Below are 19,013 nucleotides of genomic sequence, written 5' to 3' on the forward strand. Positions count from 1 at the left end.
GTTCAATCCCGGCCGGGGGTATGGTTTATTTGCAATCGTGTCATTACGATTTCTTGAGTCAGGTAGGCAATTAAGCCTGATCGTTAGTTCCCTTCACCAGTATCAAAACATCTTCCCTGAAAGGTTAACTGATGAGGGGTTTATCGCACAACAAATGTGATAGAGTATACGACAAATACTATTTACTGAAATGTCTGAATGAGTCATTACCTACTAATAAATTTATTTCCGATGTTAAGTGTTTACTTCTGAGCACATATACTTCAGATATAACTTAGTACAGTGTCTCTAGCCATGAAGCTGCGAGTTGTAATTATTGTCAATCATACACAAAAAGGATCTTCACGTCATCCCAGAGAGAACCACCACAAGCCAGACACAGTAACATGACTATCAACTAGTCTTACAGCTTCTTACTCATATTAACTGACATGAAACTAATCAGATAAATATCTCAGTATTAATTATTAGTAATAATGTATATTCTAGTGAAGCGCTAAACTTACATGGATCATATAGCTAAACTGGAAGTAATCTGGACTGATTCAAGGAAAAGTAGCTCCAATTCCATAGATCAAGATCCCTTCACCCAGCATCCAGGTACAGGTGCACACAAGTACAATTATCATACCTAGTATCGTGTGTAAATTACGTAGTATAATGACTTATTGCCATTAGGGTCCTATCAATTATCATACCTAGTAACGTGTGTAAATTACCTAGTATAATGAGTTACTGTCATTGGGGTCCTATCAAATATCATCACAAAACAGAGCAAGCCGAACTATGTGTTACATAAATGCATATTATGTCTTCGTAACTAAACTCAAAGTAACATTACCGAAGCCATCGGTAAACTCTCGGAGAGAGAGGAAGCCGTTGTGGTCCTGGTCCAGGAAATCGAACACGCGTTCCAACTCGTCCGGATCCAGCGGAAGTTCTCCCCATAGACGCTTAAGCAAACGAAAAAAAATACCTAAATAATTAAATAATCCTAATTATATTATGTAAAATATAAAAGACCTTTCCTATTTGTTAAATCTGCAGACAGTATAGTACTATTTGACGAAAATCCACCCGCTGTGCGAGATGGAAACTGTAGCGAGGCTCGATAAATTTCATAATTATAGTCAGTGTAAAAAGTAGATCATTGTAGTACTCAGTCAACTAGGAAATAAATAATAGTATCCATTAGTCTACTTCACGAACACCTTGGATCTAACATGGGGTGTTAAAAGTAAGCAACCTCGTCAAATCTTGCTAGAATTAACGTAATTAGTTTTAATGATACTACGGCAAGCAGATAGCCAAATAGAGCGGACAGACAAGTAGAGGAATAGTAGACAGGTATAGAGCACAGTACTAACCTGTAGATCTCTCTTAGTGATGAAACCCTTACACTCTTGGTCACACAGTGTAAACAACTCCTCTGCTCTCACCTCCCAAGAGTCCACTACCTCATCTACTCCCACACTGCTCTTCACGCCCACATCTTGTTCCGTCATGTTGTGGCTTAATATGTGTGACTGTAAAATAATACCAGACATCCTTACCCTCACCTTAGTTAATTGTGGTTTTTATTTTTTATTTTTATCAGGGGTAGGCGCTAAGCCCGGAAGGGGTTGCATAGCCCCGGGAGTTGGAGAAATTTACCCCTCAAGGAAGGTTCCTTGATGTTGGTGAGGGGCTCTTGATTTAGGGAATTGGATCTGTGCTCCAGTTCCCCGAATTAAGCCTGAATGCCTTCCACATCCCCCCCCCCAGGCGCTGTATAATCCTCCGGGTTTAGCGCTTCTCCCTTGATTATAATAATAATAATGGAGAAATTTAGATTCGTTCCAAAGAAGGGGAGAATAAGCCTAGCTCCTTGGATCAAGAGCCCATCACCGGCATGAGGAGGTTTTCAGTGTGGTCTGTTAAAGTAATAAAAAATAAAGTTTGCCTTGGTATGTCCCTCCCACTGACAGTATAGTTACCAAGTAACTCATTATACCAGCTGTTAACCTTTAGCGGTCACTCTTCTCCCTCTTTACCCTTTACTGATGAGTGATAAAGTAGCTTAGAATGCTGGTGTAGGCTGTGGCCCATTTTCAATTGAAAGATCTGATAGCATTTTTAACTTAATGCCTAGAGGCACGGTTATGTATGAAATGCACATATGAGAATGAAACTTATGACGACGTTTCGGACCAAACTGGACCATTATCTAGACAACAGTTAATGGTCCAAGTCGAACCGAAACGTCGTCTAAGTTACATTCTCCTATATGTTCGTTCTCTGTGTATTGTTCTACTCACAGTACTGTGCTTTTTTTTATTCTTTATGAATTAAATATTCAGCTTCCACGGGTATATCTCTGTGTATATACACAGAATATACTGATTTTTCTTTCTTCTCCCCTCACTCTCCCTCCTTACTTTCATCTATTCTCCGTTTCCCCTCATTCTCCCCATCATTCTCCCTCCTCCCCGTAGCCCTCCTCCCCGTAGCCCTCCTCCCCGTAGCCCTCCTCCCTGTAGCCCTCCTTCCCGTAGCCCTCCTCCCCGTAGCCCTCCTCCCTCGTGCACCTATGTCAACAATATATATAAAAAAAATGTCGCATGCCTTACAAAAATAGCCGCAAACCAGGAACCAATGGCAAGTTTTGGAAGTCAGGTTGCTTCTTTGATGTGTTAATGAGGTGAAATATAGATGAGCAAGTTTTGTTTACATTAGTAATCCCTCACTGTGACCTCCATAATGGTTCTTGGTCCACGTGTGAAAATGTGTATGTTATATTGACTTATTCTAGGATTTCTTGTATTATTATGTTGTGTTCACTGAAGTTAGGGTGCGGGGGTGTTACTGACTGGACATTACATGATGGGTTACAGCGGTGACGCTGGCTAACAGGTCTATATAGGTTAAACACACATTACGTTACCTGTATACAATGCTACATATTTAAAGCTAGTTCTCCAACATATTTCGTAAACTCCTGGCCACACCTCGTCTCTCCTGATATCTAAAGGATGGATGGGGATGTTGCGTTTCGGAAGGTCATATGAATTGTGATAGCAAAACAGCCACTGAATGAATGATGGTAAACATATTTCCTTCTTTGGGGTCACCCTATCTTGATGGGAAACGGCTAATAAGGTAAAGAAAAATGTCTCATACATATCCTGATATTGTATAACATACTCCACATTCTACGAACAATTATACGCAAATACATCTACCACATGGCCCACAGGATGGGCATGGGGAGCATAATAAACGTATCAAACAAAAAATGAAATCACAAATAAATCTGTACACTCATCCTAAGTGTTAGTACCCAAATATAACAATTTATTATCGCTTACATAATAATAATGAAATACAATGTAATACAAACAATACGAGCACTTACCTGTGTTCAACACTTTCCTACGTTCAGCAACACTTTCGAATGTTCGTGAACTTTTTTCTAAATCTTCAGAATCAGTCTTTCAGTGTTCTTCACTCTGAATCTCTATCCTTCCGCACGCCTTGTAAAAGTCCTTTAAGATCTTGAAGACGTTTCCGTACCGTTAACTTCCAACTGAATGTGTTCCTTTAGATGGCGAGAGCCCACCAAAGACGGGGCGCATATACATGTACATGAACGCAGAAACTCATGAACATTTGAACACTGGACGTGGACTGGCCAGGCGTGTGCCCAGGAGCTTGCGAGCAGTCGCAAGTGTTTGTATTAAGCCGTAGATGAGCACAGGTGTTTTAGCCGCTGCAGGTGTTAGGTAAACATTAATTACCCGACTAAGCAAGGTCGTGTAGCTACGAGGTGAAGTGGAGGGGGGTGAAGGGAATATGGTAGAGGAAGTATATACGTACTTTCTTTTTACTTTGTGCCTCCTGAACGAATAGTTTATTGTGCAACTGCAGCTTACCCCGTGAGTGGTAACGCCGCTAGGCATAGTTACATCTATAAAAATTACTACAGTCATTTTACATACTGCAGTTTCTTCACTAAGCTAATATACACGATACAATGTGTAGATAAAATCGCAACACAATCATTATCTTATCATTACCACTAAAAAGCATTGGCCATTATTAGGTTACAATTATTGGGTTCAGTCACCTAGCCGGTGAAAAATATGGATGCAATTTCATTGAAGTTTTCAGACTATCATCAACAATAAAGTGATTTGCCTTTTCCTGTAGAGTCTGTCTTTAAATGGTTGGATGTTTGAATACAAAAAACATCCTAGTACATGCACTAAAATATTATGTTCTTGTGTGTGGTCCCGTCTCTGTCCACACACATATTTCATATCACTGACATAGCCATAAAAACTGTACTCGGTAAACAACGTCTTGTTTACTGAGTTTGTTAGTTTCTCCATTAATATGTTATAGTAATTACATTACTGGTATACATATCGACAAGTTGATACGACACGTGGAACACCTGGGTATCCCTATTATAAAGACGCTTCACGTATCAGTAAACTATCGAAATGAAAAATCCCCTGGTTGGCGAACCACCTTCATAATTAAGATATTCAGGTGTTGCATGTCTTATTTATCAACATGTTTTGCTTGAGACACTTGTGTAACATTTTGGAATCTTTACGGTGTATTCAGACCATCAATCTTTAAGACTGACAGATTGAACACATCGATTCCGGGATGAGGAACTGATTACCTCAAACTACTACTATTTTTCCACCGCTCTTCTTTGTATTGGACTGATGAAGCCACTGTGTGGCGAAACGTTTCGCTAATAAAGATTCCCAAATCTTCAGCTTGTCGGTTTTCAAAACCATTTATCACATGTTTTACGAGACACATTTCAATATGATGGGCAATGGACCTGCTAGTTCCTATCTGCACTGTTTTACCTTCTTAAACCGCACCAGCTAGCTCTTTTCTGGTGATTTTTTTTAAAACATCTGTTTGAGAAACCAAAATTATATTCTACATTCTCTTTATACTAGTTTAGCTTAGTCATCAACCCAATTAACCATCCAACCATAGAGAGAAAGAGGAAGAGTGACTAGTTGTAAGGCAAATTATCATCATAATCACGGAAAAGAGGTAAATCAGAAAAAAGGAGGGTAGCTCCTATTCCTTAGAATCAAGAACTTTTCACCAGCATCAAGGCACTCCCTTGATAACCTGGCATGAACGGGCACCCATCCATGTCTCTGAAATGAACGCCCTTTGAACGCAGCTCTAATTCCCAGAATTCTATAAATATTCACAGAAAACTTCATGTTGTTTGAGTCAGGTGGACTCTCTTGCACGTGTGGAGGCGAGAGGTGAAGCTACATTATATACACATGAAGAACAAATCATAATACCATGGCTGCAACGTACACACGAAGAATAAATCACAATACAATGACTGCAACATACACACGAAAAACAAGTCACAATACCGTGATTACAACATACACGAAGAACAAGTCACAATACCATGGTTGCAACATACACATGAAGAACAAATCACAATACCATGGCTGCAACATACACGAAGAACAAATCAAAATACCATGGCTGCAACACACACGACCAAGTACCATGGCTGCAATATACACCTGGAGTTTACCTGGAGAGAGTTTCGGGAGTCAACGCCCCCGCGGTCCGGTCTGAGACCAGGCCTCATGGTGGATCAGGGTCTGATCAACCAGGATGTTACTGCTGGCCGCACGCAAGCTAACGTACTAACCACAGCCCGGTTGGTCAGGTACTGACTTTAGGTGCCTGTCCAGTGCCTTCTTGAAGACAGTCAGGGGTCTATTGGTAATCCCCCTTATGAATGCTGGGAGGCAATTGAACAGTCGGGGGCCCCGGACACATACTGTGTAATCTCTCAATGTACTCGTGGCGCCCCTGCTCTTCATCGGGGGAATGTTGCATCTCCTGCCGAGTCTTTTGCTTTCATAGGGAGTGATTTTCGTGTGCAGGTTTGGTACCAATCCCTCCAGGACCTTCCAAGTGTATATTATCATTTATCTCTCTTGCCTGCGTTCGAGGGAATACAGATCAAGAACTTTCAACCGTTCCCAGTAGTTTAGGTGCCTTATCGTACTTATGTGTGCCGTGAAAGTTCTTTGTACACTCTCCAGGTCTGCAATGCCGCCAGCTTTGAAAGGGGACCGTTAGTGTACAGCAATATTCCAGCCTAGAGGGCACAAGCGATTTGAAGAGAATCATGGGCTTGGCGTCCCTAGTTTTGAAGGTTCTCATTATCCATCCTATCATTTTCCTAGCGGATAAGGTAGATACATTGTTGTTGTCTTTGAAGGTGAGATCCTCTGACATTACACGAAGAACAAGTCGAAATATCATGGGTGCAACATATACATGAAGAACAAATCACAATACCATGGCTGCAACATACACACGAAAAACAAGTCACAATACCATGGCTGCAATAATTCACAATTAACCCACATACTGGATACGTAAAAGACTGTTTCGATCAGTCATAGCCAATATTCGCGACGGACTTGAAAGGTTTTCATGCTTGCATTTCAAATGTACTAGTTAGTTGTGGGTCAAGATGATTACTGTGTGGTGTGATCTACTTATTTTTCATTAAACGTGGAATAAACAGACTTGGGGATAAATAAGAGTGGTGATGTAAGGTGATGTATGGCGGCGCGGTGAGGTGCGAGCGGCTGGTGGGGGCGGCGCCGGAGGTAATAAAAGCTGTGAAGACAGAGGTGGAGGCCGTGTTGCCTCTAAGACGTTCTTGTGGGTAGGTGTGGCACCAGCTCTCTCATCTCAACCATCTTCCGACAGCTGGTGCAGGTAAGGTTATATATACCAAGAGGAGTTGTTTCTCAGTGCATACACACTGAAATTTTAATTCTTATTTTAGGAATTAAAGCATTCTTAACTGGTGGTAAACAGCCTTAATGACCCTTGTTTAGCCAATAGGTTTTCAACACCATAAACAGTAAGGTTATATAACATGGAAAAAACTATCAGCTTGCCTGTCATCGCGTTTGTAACATGACCACTGAAAACAAAGCAATCTGACAAAAAAAAAATCACAAAACCGATTACATTTAAAACTAAACGATACACTTTCTTAATTACGTTTTTGGAATACAGTACCGACAAGTTGATGAATAAGACACATGAAAAACACCTGGGTATCTTTGACGAGACGCTTCGCCTGCACAGCAGGCCTTTTTTTTTTTATTTAATACAGAGGTAACTTAAATACTGGAGACAGTGGGTAGGTGTTTTGTACCTTAATAATTTGATCAGCTTAGGCGCCAAGCACATAAGGGTTATACAGCGAGTGGTAGTTAGTCTTGATTTACCTAAAGCAGATAAATTTCCCCATACCTGTACTTTAAATAAATCAAGGCTAAGGGATTAAATACTTTATAATTGTCTCTGAACCTTAAAACTCCTCTCCACTTCTTCCACTGTATCCGATATGAAAGATGCCTCTGTATTTAACTAAAAAAAAAAAAAAAAAAGCCTGCTGTCCAGGTGAAACGAGTTTTCAATACCCAAGATTACACGTGTCATATTCATCACTTTTTTTTTAAATACTTTTCACTACGTGACAATAATTTCAGTTACTTTCCACGAGATGGCAGACTAACTTAATGTTCCTTTCCAGTGAGTGTAGAGAACTGTTTACAAGTAGTGGGTGTACTTGCAGTATGAGACTGGTACTGAGACATGTGACCGTCTTGCCTGTCGTCATATATCATCTTGCACTTCACTTGGTGCCAACCACAGCCAGTTATCACCCAGCCCAAACCAGCACAAACATCCCCAGCAATATCCTTCATCCCTTCTACGGTCTCCAGGACCAAGATGACACTCGAAAGCACCTGCAGGATACACACCAAGGACTTGACTCTACCTGGGAGTATCCTGAAGACCTTCGGCAAGATCCTGACCCTATCTGGCAGTATCTGAACAATGTCCACCAGGACCCTGGTCTTGCCCACAAGTATTTCGATAGTATCCGTGAAGATCCCGACTTGATCCGGGAGCACCTCACGCTACTTCGTCATGACGGTAATGCTCTTCGGCAGTACCTCAGTGCTCTACTTCAAGACCCCAGTGACACCCAACAAGACGATTACGCCATACACTTGCTCCCGGAAACTGTTCAGAAACTCATAACAAGTGCCCAGCAATACCACAAGTTCAGTGGTCAAGACTATGAGAATTCCCCCATGTACCCGCAGACTGACCGCCAAGACTCTGACACTCAGCAGGACTTGAAAGGTGTACAGGGCATTTTATCACCACAGCATCCTATTCTTGCTTCTCAGAAAATCACATCCGCTACTCAGAAATATATCGACGCCCATCATGGCGGTGATGTGATGCAAAGGAGCAGTGAAGGCTGGAGCGGAGCTGGGGACTCCGGGCTCTCCTACATAGGTAACTCCTGCTGGGACCACCTCTCACATGACAACCTCTGGTGTGCCCCTCATGTCATCCAGGTGAGTGTGATCAGGCATACCTGTCTGTAGCCTGCAGCTTTCACTTCTATTATGTCCTCTGAATATTAAAAAATCACAAAGCAGGTGATCTCAACTAAGCAGTGTAAGGAAAACACCTTACAACACCGTACCATCGCTGACATGTGTAGTTACCAATTTGTAGTCACAGGTCCCCTCAAGGAAGGTTCCTTGATGTTGGTGAGGGGCTCTTGATTTAGGGAATTGGATCTGTGCTCCAGTTCCCCGAATTAAGCCTGAATGCCTTCCACATCCCCCCCCCAGGCGCTGTATAATCCTCCGGGTTTAGCGCTTCCCCCTTGATTATAATAATAATGTAGTCACAGGGAAGTTCCTATACTCTTCATGCCACATTTTAGTTATTAATTTATCGTACAAGCGCTGAAAATTTATATGATTTTAGCACTCGCTATTCTCTAATTTCTTTCCAGCCATCAACTACTCTACTTTAAAAGAAACATTTTTCAGTGTCCGTTTTAAGCTACTTTTTACGTGGATTAAAGTTATTACCTCTGAGTCGACAGTTTATACAGGAGTTAATCTTATTCTTTCTTAAACATTTTATTTACTTTTTACAAACTTAACGGGTAGATTTGGTTCCAGTTTACCATTCTTTAATATTTCTCTCTTTTCGCCTTTGCATATTCATATCTAGTTTAAATATTGGTTGGTTGGAAAACTAATATTTACTACATTGATTCTTCCTTCTCACGGCCTTGCTACACTTATTATTCCAGTCTTTCTTGCTTTGATTATCATTACTTGAACAAGAGTTCATTTTCACTGCCATAAATAAGACAAATTTTAAAATGTTTTATTTACAAATGTTTTTAAAAATACACATAAGCAAACAAGATATATTTTATGTATCAAATATGTCCTAGTGTTTGCTCGCGTGTGTTTTAGAATCACTTGTATAAATTAATTTCCTCTCCTAATCTAGGATACCTTGGTCTTCCTATTTCCTGATCTAGGCTATCTTGCTTATATTTTCTTCTTTCCTAATAAAGGCTACATTATTACTATTTCCCTTATTCCTAATACAGGCTATCTTGTTTGCACTTACCTCTTTCCTAATATAGTCTTTGTTTATATTTTCTCTTTCCTAATTAGGCTATCTTATTTATAGTTAATCTTTTCCCCAATCTAGGCTATGTTGTTTACATTTTCTTCTTCTAATTTAGGCTATCTTACATTTTCCTCTTTCCTAATGTAGGATATCTTGTTTACACTGTCTTCTTTCCTATTATATGCACTTTTTTTATATTTTTCATCTTCCTCTAAATCATATCTTACTATATAAACTTGTTTAATAAATATAATGATGAGGTTGGTTTCTTGCGGTCAGCGGCAGGTACTGAGTGAGCTGCCACGCCTGTCCCTGCCCACCACACACTACCACGCCCACAGACCCACCATGCCCACACCGACCCCGCCTCTACCTCGCCCACCACGTTGGCTGAGGAGGCCGCCCACCAAACGTTACCGTCAGTAAAAACTAATTTTCTATTCTTTTTTTCAACGATTGTGTCAGAGGCGCTCAGTGACCTCTTTCCTCATAATAATAATAATAATAATAATAATAATAATAATAATAATAATAATAATAATTAGCATTAATAGCAGTTTTATGGGGACGTGCTAAACCAATAATTAATTATTGGTGAAGGGTAATTGGGTTTGATCTGTGTGTGTATGTGTGTGTGTGTGTGTGTGTATATGTGTGTGTGTGTGTGTTTGTGTGTGTGTTTACTTATTTGTAAATGACTTAGTTTGCGGTTAGGTTGGGAAGTGAGGCTGAACTCCAGCTCTTGATCCCTATCATGTTTTAAACCCGTGGCTGGAGTCCGCTTCATTCATGTCAAGGTTCAATTCACTTAACTACTATTAAGCTGAAGAAATGTGTAACATTCCTGTTGATCATATGCTTGTGTATTTTTCAAGCAAAGTCCTTCTGTTGTAATATGCCTAGTATATACCTTCTGTTGTAACATGTCTAGTATATATCCTCGTGTTTCCTGTCTATGCTTTGGAGTATTTTGTATGTCCTGATTTTATCATCCCTTGTTCTTGTTGTCTCTAGTGATATAACTCCTAATACCCACATTTTTTTATTATAGGTCATTCCCCTTCTCTCTCTCCATTTAGCTGTCTAATTTTCCCTCTCAAGTCTCCTTGCTTCCCTTCTTCCTCTTTACCTTACACGTTAGTTCTCCTCAAGTCACTCTCCCTCCCCCTCCGCCCAACCCCTCCCCGCACTAACCATTTTTGCTCATTACAATCCCCCATTACTGCCTTAATTCCCACCTCAGGAAAGGTGAAAGAGGGGGGAGGAAAGTCATTTAATGAGGTTGTTGAATTCAGTAGCACGCGGGAGCCTGTCATTCTAAACCCAGGTTGTAGCCAGGTGAAGGTTTTTTGGTAGGCTGACACGCTGCCCTTCCCTACCCTGCACCATCACATCTTCCTGTTATTCAATGTTTATATAGGCTTCTGGTACAATACTTGTGAGTTACGGCTGCTCCTCGGCCTTATATTCACCTGTTTCCTACGAATAAGCCCTAGTTCCAAAGCCTCGCTTTTTAATCATATAGAGTTGTCGCATCTCTAGTGACGTGTTAAATAGCTACATGCAACTGGAGTTGCCTCATCACTGGTGACATGTTAAGTATCCATTAGTATATGTTTTCAGGTTCTGTGGCTTTTGTCGTGTTCAGTACCTTGAATAATTTACTTCCTCCAGTGATATTTGGATGTTTTTTTTTTGTTGTGGAGTGATTTGTTCTGGCTTCCATATTCTCTGGTATCGTTTATTATTCTGCTGGATGTAGTCATTTAAGAACCAGCTGGAATCATAGGATTCAACTAGTTACTATGCAGAGGCTAACTGTTATATTCAGCAACATCAGGACGAACAGTTAACAAGCCACCCAGGTTAATAATAGTAGTGTTGGAACTGGAGGTAGAGATCGTGGCTATGGTAGTCATTGCAGTGGCCACCGGTATCCTGGTGTTTGTTTCAGAGCTGATCAGGATATCCAGTTGTTCTCATCCGCCTGCACTACAGTATCCAGAAGTAGAACCAGAGACACCTAAAAGTAAAATCATTGGTACATTCAGTAGCAATGGAGTAACACGAGTAGTTGCGCTAGAAATATTTTAAAATACGTAGAGGTGGTTGGAAGCCAATGTTTTTCATCCTTTTGTGTCTCCTGTAAATTACAAGCCATTTTTTAAATACTGTAGCGTGTTTTTTTTCCTTGTTTCATACCGGCAGCAGAGGGTGGGGAGAGGGACTTTACTATCCTTACCTCAAATATTTACATAATACATGATATTCCTGAATACTGATAAAAGTAGATATATTTCCCATGTTCTCCCATGTTACATATGTTTCTTGATAAGAAACCTCGCACTTTATATGCATTCTTAAGTTTATTATATGATTTTATATTCACTTTAAAACGCTGCACAGGTGTGAGTGTATGTTGCTTACAAGAGAGTGATGAACCTGGACTGTTCTTAGTACCCTCTGTTATTGTGTCTTTCTACCATTCTCTCTTTTTTCCTTTTGTTTCTCTTGCACACTCTGTAATAGTCTGACTCCACACTGGCACATGCTTTACAAATCACAAGAAAATGTCATTAAGATAATGTCATCAGTAGCTGCTAGTCTACACTGTCAATAACAAGTAACTTCATTAAGCAAGTTTATTCTTCACTGGTTACGTCACTGCAGATGTCTTACATCAACACCAGTATTCGGGTCAAGTTTTTTTTTCTTCCAAAGTAAGCAAATACCATTACTCGAACATCGATTACCTTCTTGAATATCTTCCATTGTTCTCTAGTGCTACGTAACCTTTCCCTTCTCACCCCTCCACTTCCTTTCCCCACCCACTACCCAGGTCTTTCTCCACATCTTCCTTCAACTTCCCAAGTAACAGTAACTCCATTTCTGTTGGAATAATAAATACCCTTGAAGCTGCCTCAGCTGTTAAAACCTTTTATTAGAATACTTGACGATATCTTCATTGCCCTGCTGAAGTCTCTCGACTCAGCTGATACATTTCAACAGAACGTATGTAGTAACTCATTGTGATGGAATATGATAGCCTGTTCCCACTATGTAGAACAGTGTAGCAGTACATTGCTAGTATATCCAATTTTGATAAACCTCCCCATCCACAAGCAACATTCACTACCACAAAACCTTCCCTCATTTCCCCACTCACAGCCACAAGCAACATTCACTACCACACCTTTCATCACCTCTCCACCCGCAACCAACAGAAAGCGCACGGTATATACAAGACAGATGACCTGTGTCGCTCTACGCAAGGAATGTATCAGAAAGATGAGACAATAACGCTAGAAAGAGATATTAGGAAAAATATTCCGGCAGCACCCTTTTTTTGCATTTTTCATTATCTACTGGCATGTGCGCTAAACCCGTACATTTTATGCAGAGCTTTTTTTTGTTTTGGTTTTCAAGTAACGATTATCTTGCCAAACAAAAAGTAAAAATTAATTCCTTCAATAACTCCACGAAAATCATTAAAGATCACAGAATTGATACAGATTCGAGAGACAAAGACTTGTCCTTCCATTAACCTAACTGGTTCTCTCCTGTATATCTCTTTGAATGTGCTCGATTATCATTCTTCTTATTTCCGTATGCTAGTCAACGAAATGTGTTAGTGTTTTAAATTTGTTTATAATGGCATCATTGTTGGTCTCAACAATCTGGCAGTTCTTTTGCCTCGTTGTGCTATGCTCCTTGCAAGTCCCAAGAAGATAGCCTATCTGCTCACATTGCTTATATTACATCGAAATTCCTTGGTTGATTCGTAGTATTATGCTGCCCGGGTCTTTGCTAGTTGGTGACCCGGCCTTCGCTCCCCATTGGGGAAAGTGTCTTAACATTCATAATGTTTCCCATGGGAAGAGGTGTTTGTACCTCTTCATCTTCTGGGACATTTGTCTCTAAGCTTAGCTACATTCCCGGCCCTCACGAGGCTCGCAGGGAGAAGTTAGGCACTTAGACTGCTACTTACCCAGCCCCACTTGGCTCGAAGGGAGTGGCAGCTACGTAGCAGCAGACGATGTCAGGAAGTGCAAAGGCAGCAAACACTACAGGATTCTTTTGGAGCCACACCCCAGCTTTGGGTCGCAGCCGAGCGCTGGAAAAGCTCAGGGAATCCTTTTGCTGTGTCTTGACTGCTGCTGCTTCTTGCCCATTGCATCTGCCTCATGGTCCCTATCATATTTACTTCTGAAACTGTGTATTGATTTTGTCTCTACCACTTCCTCATCTAGCTCATTTCATTTATTTACCATCATGAGACTGAAAATGTATTTCTGTACGTCTTTGTAGCTCCTCTATGCTTTTAGCTTTCATATATGGCCTTTCGCCCCTATAACTAATTTCACGAAGTCTGTCCTCTGCCAAAACTTCTGAGGATCTTGTATGTCGTTATCAAGTCTCCCCAATACTTCTCTCTTGTAAAGTCGTCAAGTTCGATTTCTTTAGTCACTGGGACTAGTCTTGATGCAAACCTTTGGATCTTTTCTATTTTTAGTATATGCTTGAACAGGTGGGAAAGGGGGGAGAGGCTGAATATTAGTACTGAATACTCCATGATAGTTTTGACATATGACATATGTTTTTGAGGTTTCTGAAGGCAGTTCTAAGATTAGATATTCTTGCATATGCTGCAGATGTTATGCAATTTATGTGCACCTTTGGTGATATGTTGGGTGTGATGTTCACTCCATCATCCTTCTCTTTGAGCAATATTTGCAATTTCTCGACTCTCAAGTTGTATCCTGTCTGGTCGCCTTTCTCCTTCCCAAATTTTCATGACCTTTCATTTGCCAGGGTTGAACTCCCTTATTCACTTGTCTGACCATTCTGAGAGAGAGAGAGAGAGAGAGAGAGAGAGAGAGAGAGAGAGAGAGAGAGAGAGAGAGAGAGAGAAAGAGAGACTATAGAATATAATATTACATATAACCATCAGTTCTGTGATTTCCTCGGCAGTTGGCATAGAGCTCCCTGACTACATCGCCACTACCTTCTCCTCCATCAAGACGGACAACGCTCATTACCTCACAAAGCTGCACCAGTTGAAACAACGTATGCGTAATGCTGGCAAGTAGGCCGCCACCTGCACTCGAAGGGTGCATCCACGGTTGACTTACAGGGACAAGTAACACCTCCAGACTCACATGGCTAACGCTAAAGGCACTAGGACACGTTTGAGAATTAAAAGACAGCAAGGGAGGGAGAAAATTGATATATATATATATATATATATATATATATATATATATATATATATATATATATATATATGTCGTACCTAGCAAGACGAACTTGCCGGATAGGCCGAACTCGCATAAAAATTCAATAATTTCAAAAAATTCTCTTACAGAATGATAACTATTTTTTTAATTGACAATGATAAAAAGATTGTCATTTTTGGACTAAAACTAACATAGAAGCCTCACGTAACCTCAATTAAATAAAAAAATTTTTTTTAGCTAAATTCTGCTGTATATATCATTGGTCAATATATATTTAATATCAGATTAAATCTATGATATATATTTTTTCTTTGTGTTCAGATCGATATCCGTTGATTTATGGCAAAAACAAATTTTCATTCTGCTGATTCGGCAAAGTGAACTCTTGCCAAACAGGTCAAACCTTTTCGATTCAGCACGATATACATACACACACACACTATATATATATATATATATATATATATATATATATATATATATATATATATATATATATATATATATATATATATATATATATGACAGTTGTAATGAACGAATGGACGAGGATTCGAATCATTGTCGATTCAGCCACAAAGGTTTCAATAAGATCATTTTACAATTAGCACTTCTTTTGCATGGTTGCATCAACCACCACTATTTGTAACACTAGTTTCATCCACGCCCGCACAGCTTCGTAAATCTATTCTCATACTCCTCAAAGTCATATGATCGATAAACTAAAGTCGTTAAAAACTACATAAATTCAAACGGTATGAGAATATATGTACCAGAAACTCTGTGGGAGCGTGGTAAGAGACAGTAGTTTCAAAGACTGAGTGACACAACCATGTCGCAGAAATGTTGAAATCATTCTAGTGTAACCTACATGGCTTCTTTGCACAGTTCAGGCCTGCCACACAAGGGCTTCGGTTCAGATTAACGTCCATTATTTTCTTAATGTACTCTATGCAAGACAAGCCACGGGGGGAAGGGAGATCGTCAGTTCAGTATGAGTCACATAACTGTGCCATGTAATGCTACAAGAGAAGCAATAGGTAGATTTGAGGGGAAGTTTTCTAAGGAAAGGCAGCATGTTGACGCATCCGAGTCAGAACAGGCCGGCGTCAACACCCTACCTTTCCTCTCAGAAAACTTCCCCTCAATCTACCTTTTGCTTCTCTTGCAACACTGCACAGCTCCTGATGATGCACGAAGACGTGTGAAAGATCCTGAGCTAACGATTTCGTTCTCCTGTTGCTTGTCTTACATTAAGATCGTCTGTCTGCGATTGTGTGCACACATATATATATATATATATATATATATATATATATATATATATATATATATATATATATATATATGAGAGAGAGATTATAAGATGAAAACCAGCACTCATACTTAATATCTCATTGTTTATTTCAAAAGTTTCCGAGGACCTTCATTATCAGGTATTCTATAAAATATGAAGAGAGATTCTACATGAATTATTATTATTATTATTATTATTATTATAATCAAAAAGAAGCGCTAAGCCACAAGGGCTATACAGCGATTCTACATGAAACAAATCTTTGGAATGACAGATTTTCAATTTCCCAATCTAAAATTTATTTTATGCACTTGTTGTATTTGCCCAACGTAAACCCGTGTCTTACGCTTCTGCCTGGAGGTGAGCCCCTGTCTGGCAGGTCACTTGTGGAATACTGTTCTGTCACGACAACCACCACTATTAACGAATATTGGAGTGTAATGCTGTTATTGATTTAGGTGTCACTACCCGTGTGGTGTATGCGGGTACTGAGTTGCCATGGAAGTAGTGATGGAGATAATGTTTTAACTCGAGGCCTATCTTTTGAGCTACTGTTTAAAGGAAAGACTTACACAGTGCAACTGGTGACTCCAGAGATGAAAAACATCACTGTAAAATAGGTTTTCAAATTTGTTGTATATAGCAAATCATGTGATCATGATGTAATATCTTACAATATTTAAATGAGTATATGCTATTACCTGGAGTTTACCTGGAGAGAGTTCCGGGGGTCAACGCCCCCGCGGCCCGGTCTGTGACCAGGCCTATGGTTAGACATTTCAAAACAAATGAGACAAATTAAAGATGACAATAATTGGTAACCAGATATATTCCTATCTACAAACATTCCGCCAGCAGCTGATGTTTCTGGCGGATTCCTAGTACCAGCAGCAAGAAAAAACTTGAGTGAAGGAGCCACTAAATATACTGAAAACTTAGGGATATCGGGAGACAAAGGTGAAGCAGGTAGCAAGTTTATCACGAGAATATATCGTATTATAAGCTCTCCACATCTGATTCCGCCAGAATAGTTGCAGTTGACTCACTAGAAGATGCTACTAACATATTTTGCAAACAGTATTATTATTATTATATAAAAAAGCGGTAACCTCATGTGCGCCATCTTTTGTTACGCAAAGTAATTAAAACATATATTTTACCTGCTTTATCATTTATAAGCCTTTGATATCAATCATCATATGGCGCATCCATCTGTTTTCTGAACATCGAAAAAAAAACCTTATTGCACCTATATCTCTAAAAGTTCCTTTTTAAAACAAAGACGTAAATTTATGAGACAAATATTGCTAAACTGGCCTTTGTCAGATATGGTATAAAAACAGTGTATAATGTAACAGTATTTTGTGTTAAACTTAAGTGGCAAAGGGTATATATATCTGCAGGCTGGACCCTGTATTACCAGACATTGGCTGATAATTAGTATTTCAATTTATTAAATATTTAATTAAATTTTTATCTTTGATTTCAATTTTTCATTTATACTGGCAACGCAAATGTAAAGCTTAGTACGGCCTATATTTCTCTGTTCTGTTCATAATCTACGTTAATTAATAATGTTATTAATAATTATACTTGTAAATTCGCTGATAACCAACAAATTCAGTCAACCAATAAATTCAGATTACCACTGAACTCGAGATTCATTTTGAAATTCCAAGTGGAAAAGTGCAAAGTATTAAGTCCACGGGAATAAAAATAACCCAAGTCCATATAAACGATAATATTGAACTCGATCATACAGAATGTGAGTCTTGGGAGTTATGACAAGTAGAATTCTAAAGCCAAGACAGCAAGCAGCTGTACCTAGCAGTTTGTAATCAGGTCATTATTAAGGTCTATACAAGAAATATAAGCAACACAATCCAAAGATTATTCTACATTTCTACACATTATTAGTAATATCTCATTTAGACTACGTAGCTGAGTCCTGACCTCCAAGATACAGAGTAGATCAAGTTGTAAATATTGTGGAGATGCTGACATGATGTGGCTGACAGCACTTAGTACAGTTCAGGTCATATATTAAAGGAAAAGATTCGCATCGACTGGCTTCTTAAATCCAATAAAACTTAGCAGCTTCAAAATTCGATTCAACTTACCTGAGTGAAAGATGGAAGTTGCGTACTTGAAAGAAACACCTGTAATAAAGGAGATGTAATAACGGTGCTACCTGAACAAGAGCTGGTTGAGCACTGTTGTCCTGCTGCCTCATGCTCATTATTATTATAATCAAAAAGAAGCGCTAAGCCACAAGGGCTATACAGCTGCCTCATGCTCAGCTTTGCTAATTTATTATTGTGAGCGCTAAACCCGCAGGGAGTATATAGTGCCTGTGGGTTAGGAAGGGGGGTTATGGAAGGCATTCAGGTTTAATTCAGGGAACTGGAGCACAGATCCAATTCCGTAGATCAAGAGCCCTTCACCAGCATCAAGGAAACCCCATTGAGAGCTTGTGTGTGTAAACAAACATATATGCACTATTCTAACTATAATTACAATAAATAACAATTAATCCTATTATTTTAATTATCCATATTACATTTAAAATGCTTTCTCAAAAGTAAATTGAAAACAAGAAACATCCGCTTATAAAACTTATTTCGGGCGGGAAAATGAACTAATTCGTATTGATGAATTTTATTGATTATTATAAACTCCCAAAATATTTTGATAATTAACACATTTTACAATTATGCTCTGAATAATGAATGATCTTCCTGTGACAAGCTAACTGTTGTAATAAGACTTCCTTCCATAAGTACGGTTGTTAGGTTAGAGGGGTTTTAAAGCCTATAAACTATAACGAGGGTCATTAGGCTTTATATAACCTGTTCACTACCAGTCAAGTTTAGTCCCTAAAATAGAGATCAGTGTATTACGCTAAGATACATAATATACACCTCTCAGTGTATACT

At 39.4% G+C, this 19,013-nt stretch overlaps 2 protein-coding genes across 4 annotated transcripts in view; one reads left to right on the forward strand and one right to left on the reverse strand.

The window, feature by feature from the left end:
* The window catches only part of LOC128695259 (EF-hand calcium-binding domain-containing protein 4B-like), a 51,777-nt gene extending 33,301 nt beyond the window's left edge, over positions 1 to 18,476 (reverse strand). For 2 of the 3 annotated variants that reach the window (XM_070095578.1, XM_070095577.1), the window contains exons 1-3: positions 18,198 to 18,476; positions 1,368 to 1,526; positions 842 to 953 (exon numbers count right to left, since the gene is read on the reverse strand). In XM_070095578.1, coding sequence (XP_069951679.1) covers positions 842 to 953; positions 1,368 to 1,526; positions 18,198 to 18,461 — 535 coding nt within the window. In that variant the 5' untranslated portion in view covers positions 18,462 to 18,476. Of the gene's footprint in view, positions 1 to 841; positions 954 to 1,367; positions 1,527 to 3,394; positions 3,749 to 18,197 lie in introns of those variants that run through there. The other variant, XM_070095579.1, reaches the window with a different exon arrangement.
* On the forward strand, positions 6,645 to 14,767 carry LOC138854129 (uncharacterized). Its single transcript, XM_070095334.1, has 4 exons — positions 6,645 to 6,786; positions 7,616 to 8,456; positions 9,823 to 9,961; positions 14,515 to 14,767. Exons 2-4 carry the CDS (start codon positions 7,659 to 7,661, stop codon positions 14,631 to 14,633), a joined length of 1,056 nt encoding a protein of 351 aa, XP_069951435.1. The 5' UTR covers positions 6,645 to 6,786; positions 7,616 to 7,658; the 3' UTR covers positions 14,634 to 14,767.
* Positions 18,477 to 19,013: the final 537 nt, after the last annotated feature.

This window comes from Cherax quadricarinatus, chromosome 50 (assembly GCF_038502225.1).
Source record: "Cherax quadricarinatus isolate ZL_2023a chromosome 50, ASM3850222v1, whole genome shotgun sequence".
Classification (NCBI taxonomy): domain Eukaryota; kingdom Metazoa; phylum Arthropoda; class Malacostraca; order Decapoda; family Parastacidae; genus Cherax; species Cherax quadricarinatus.

Excerpts from the sequence above, each read along its gene's own strand:
- LOC138854129 (XM_070095334.1), top strand. The coding sequence starts at position 7,659 with ATGAGACTGGTACTGAGACATGTGACCGTCTTGCCTGTCGTCATATAT. Across the intron at positions 8,457-9,822 it reads GTGCCCCTCATGTCATCCAG|CGGCAGGTACTGAGTGAGCT; the intron begins GTGAGTGTGATC and ends TCTTGCGGTCAG. Across the intron at positions 9,962-14,514 it reads GCCGCCCACCAAACGTTACC|TTGGCATAGAGCTCCCTGAC; the intron begins GTCAGTAAAAAC and ends TTTCCTCGGCAG.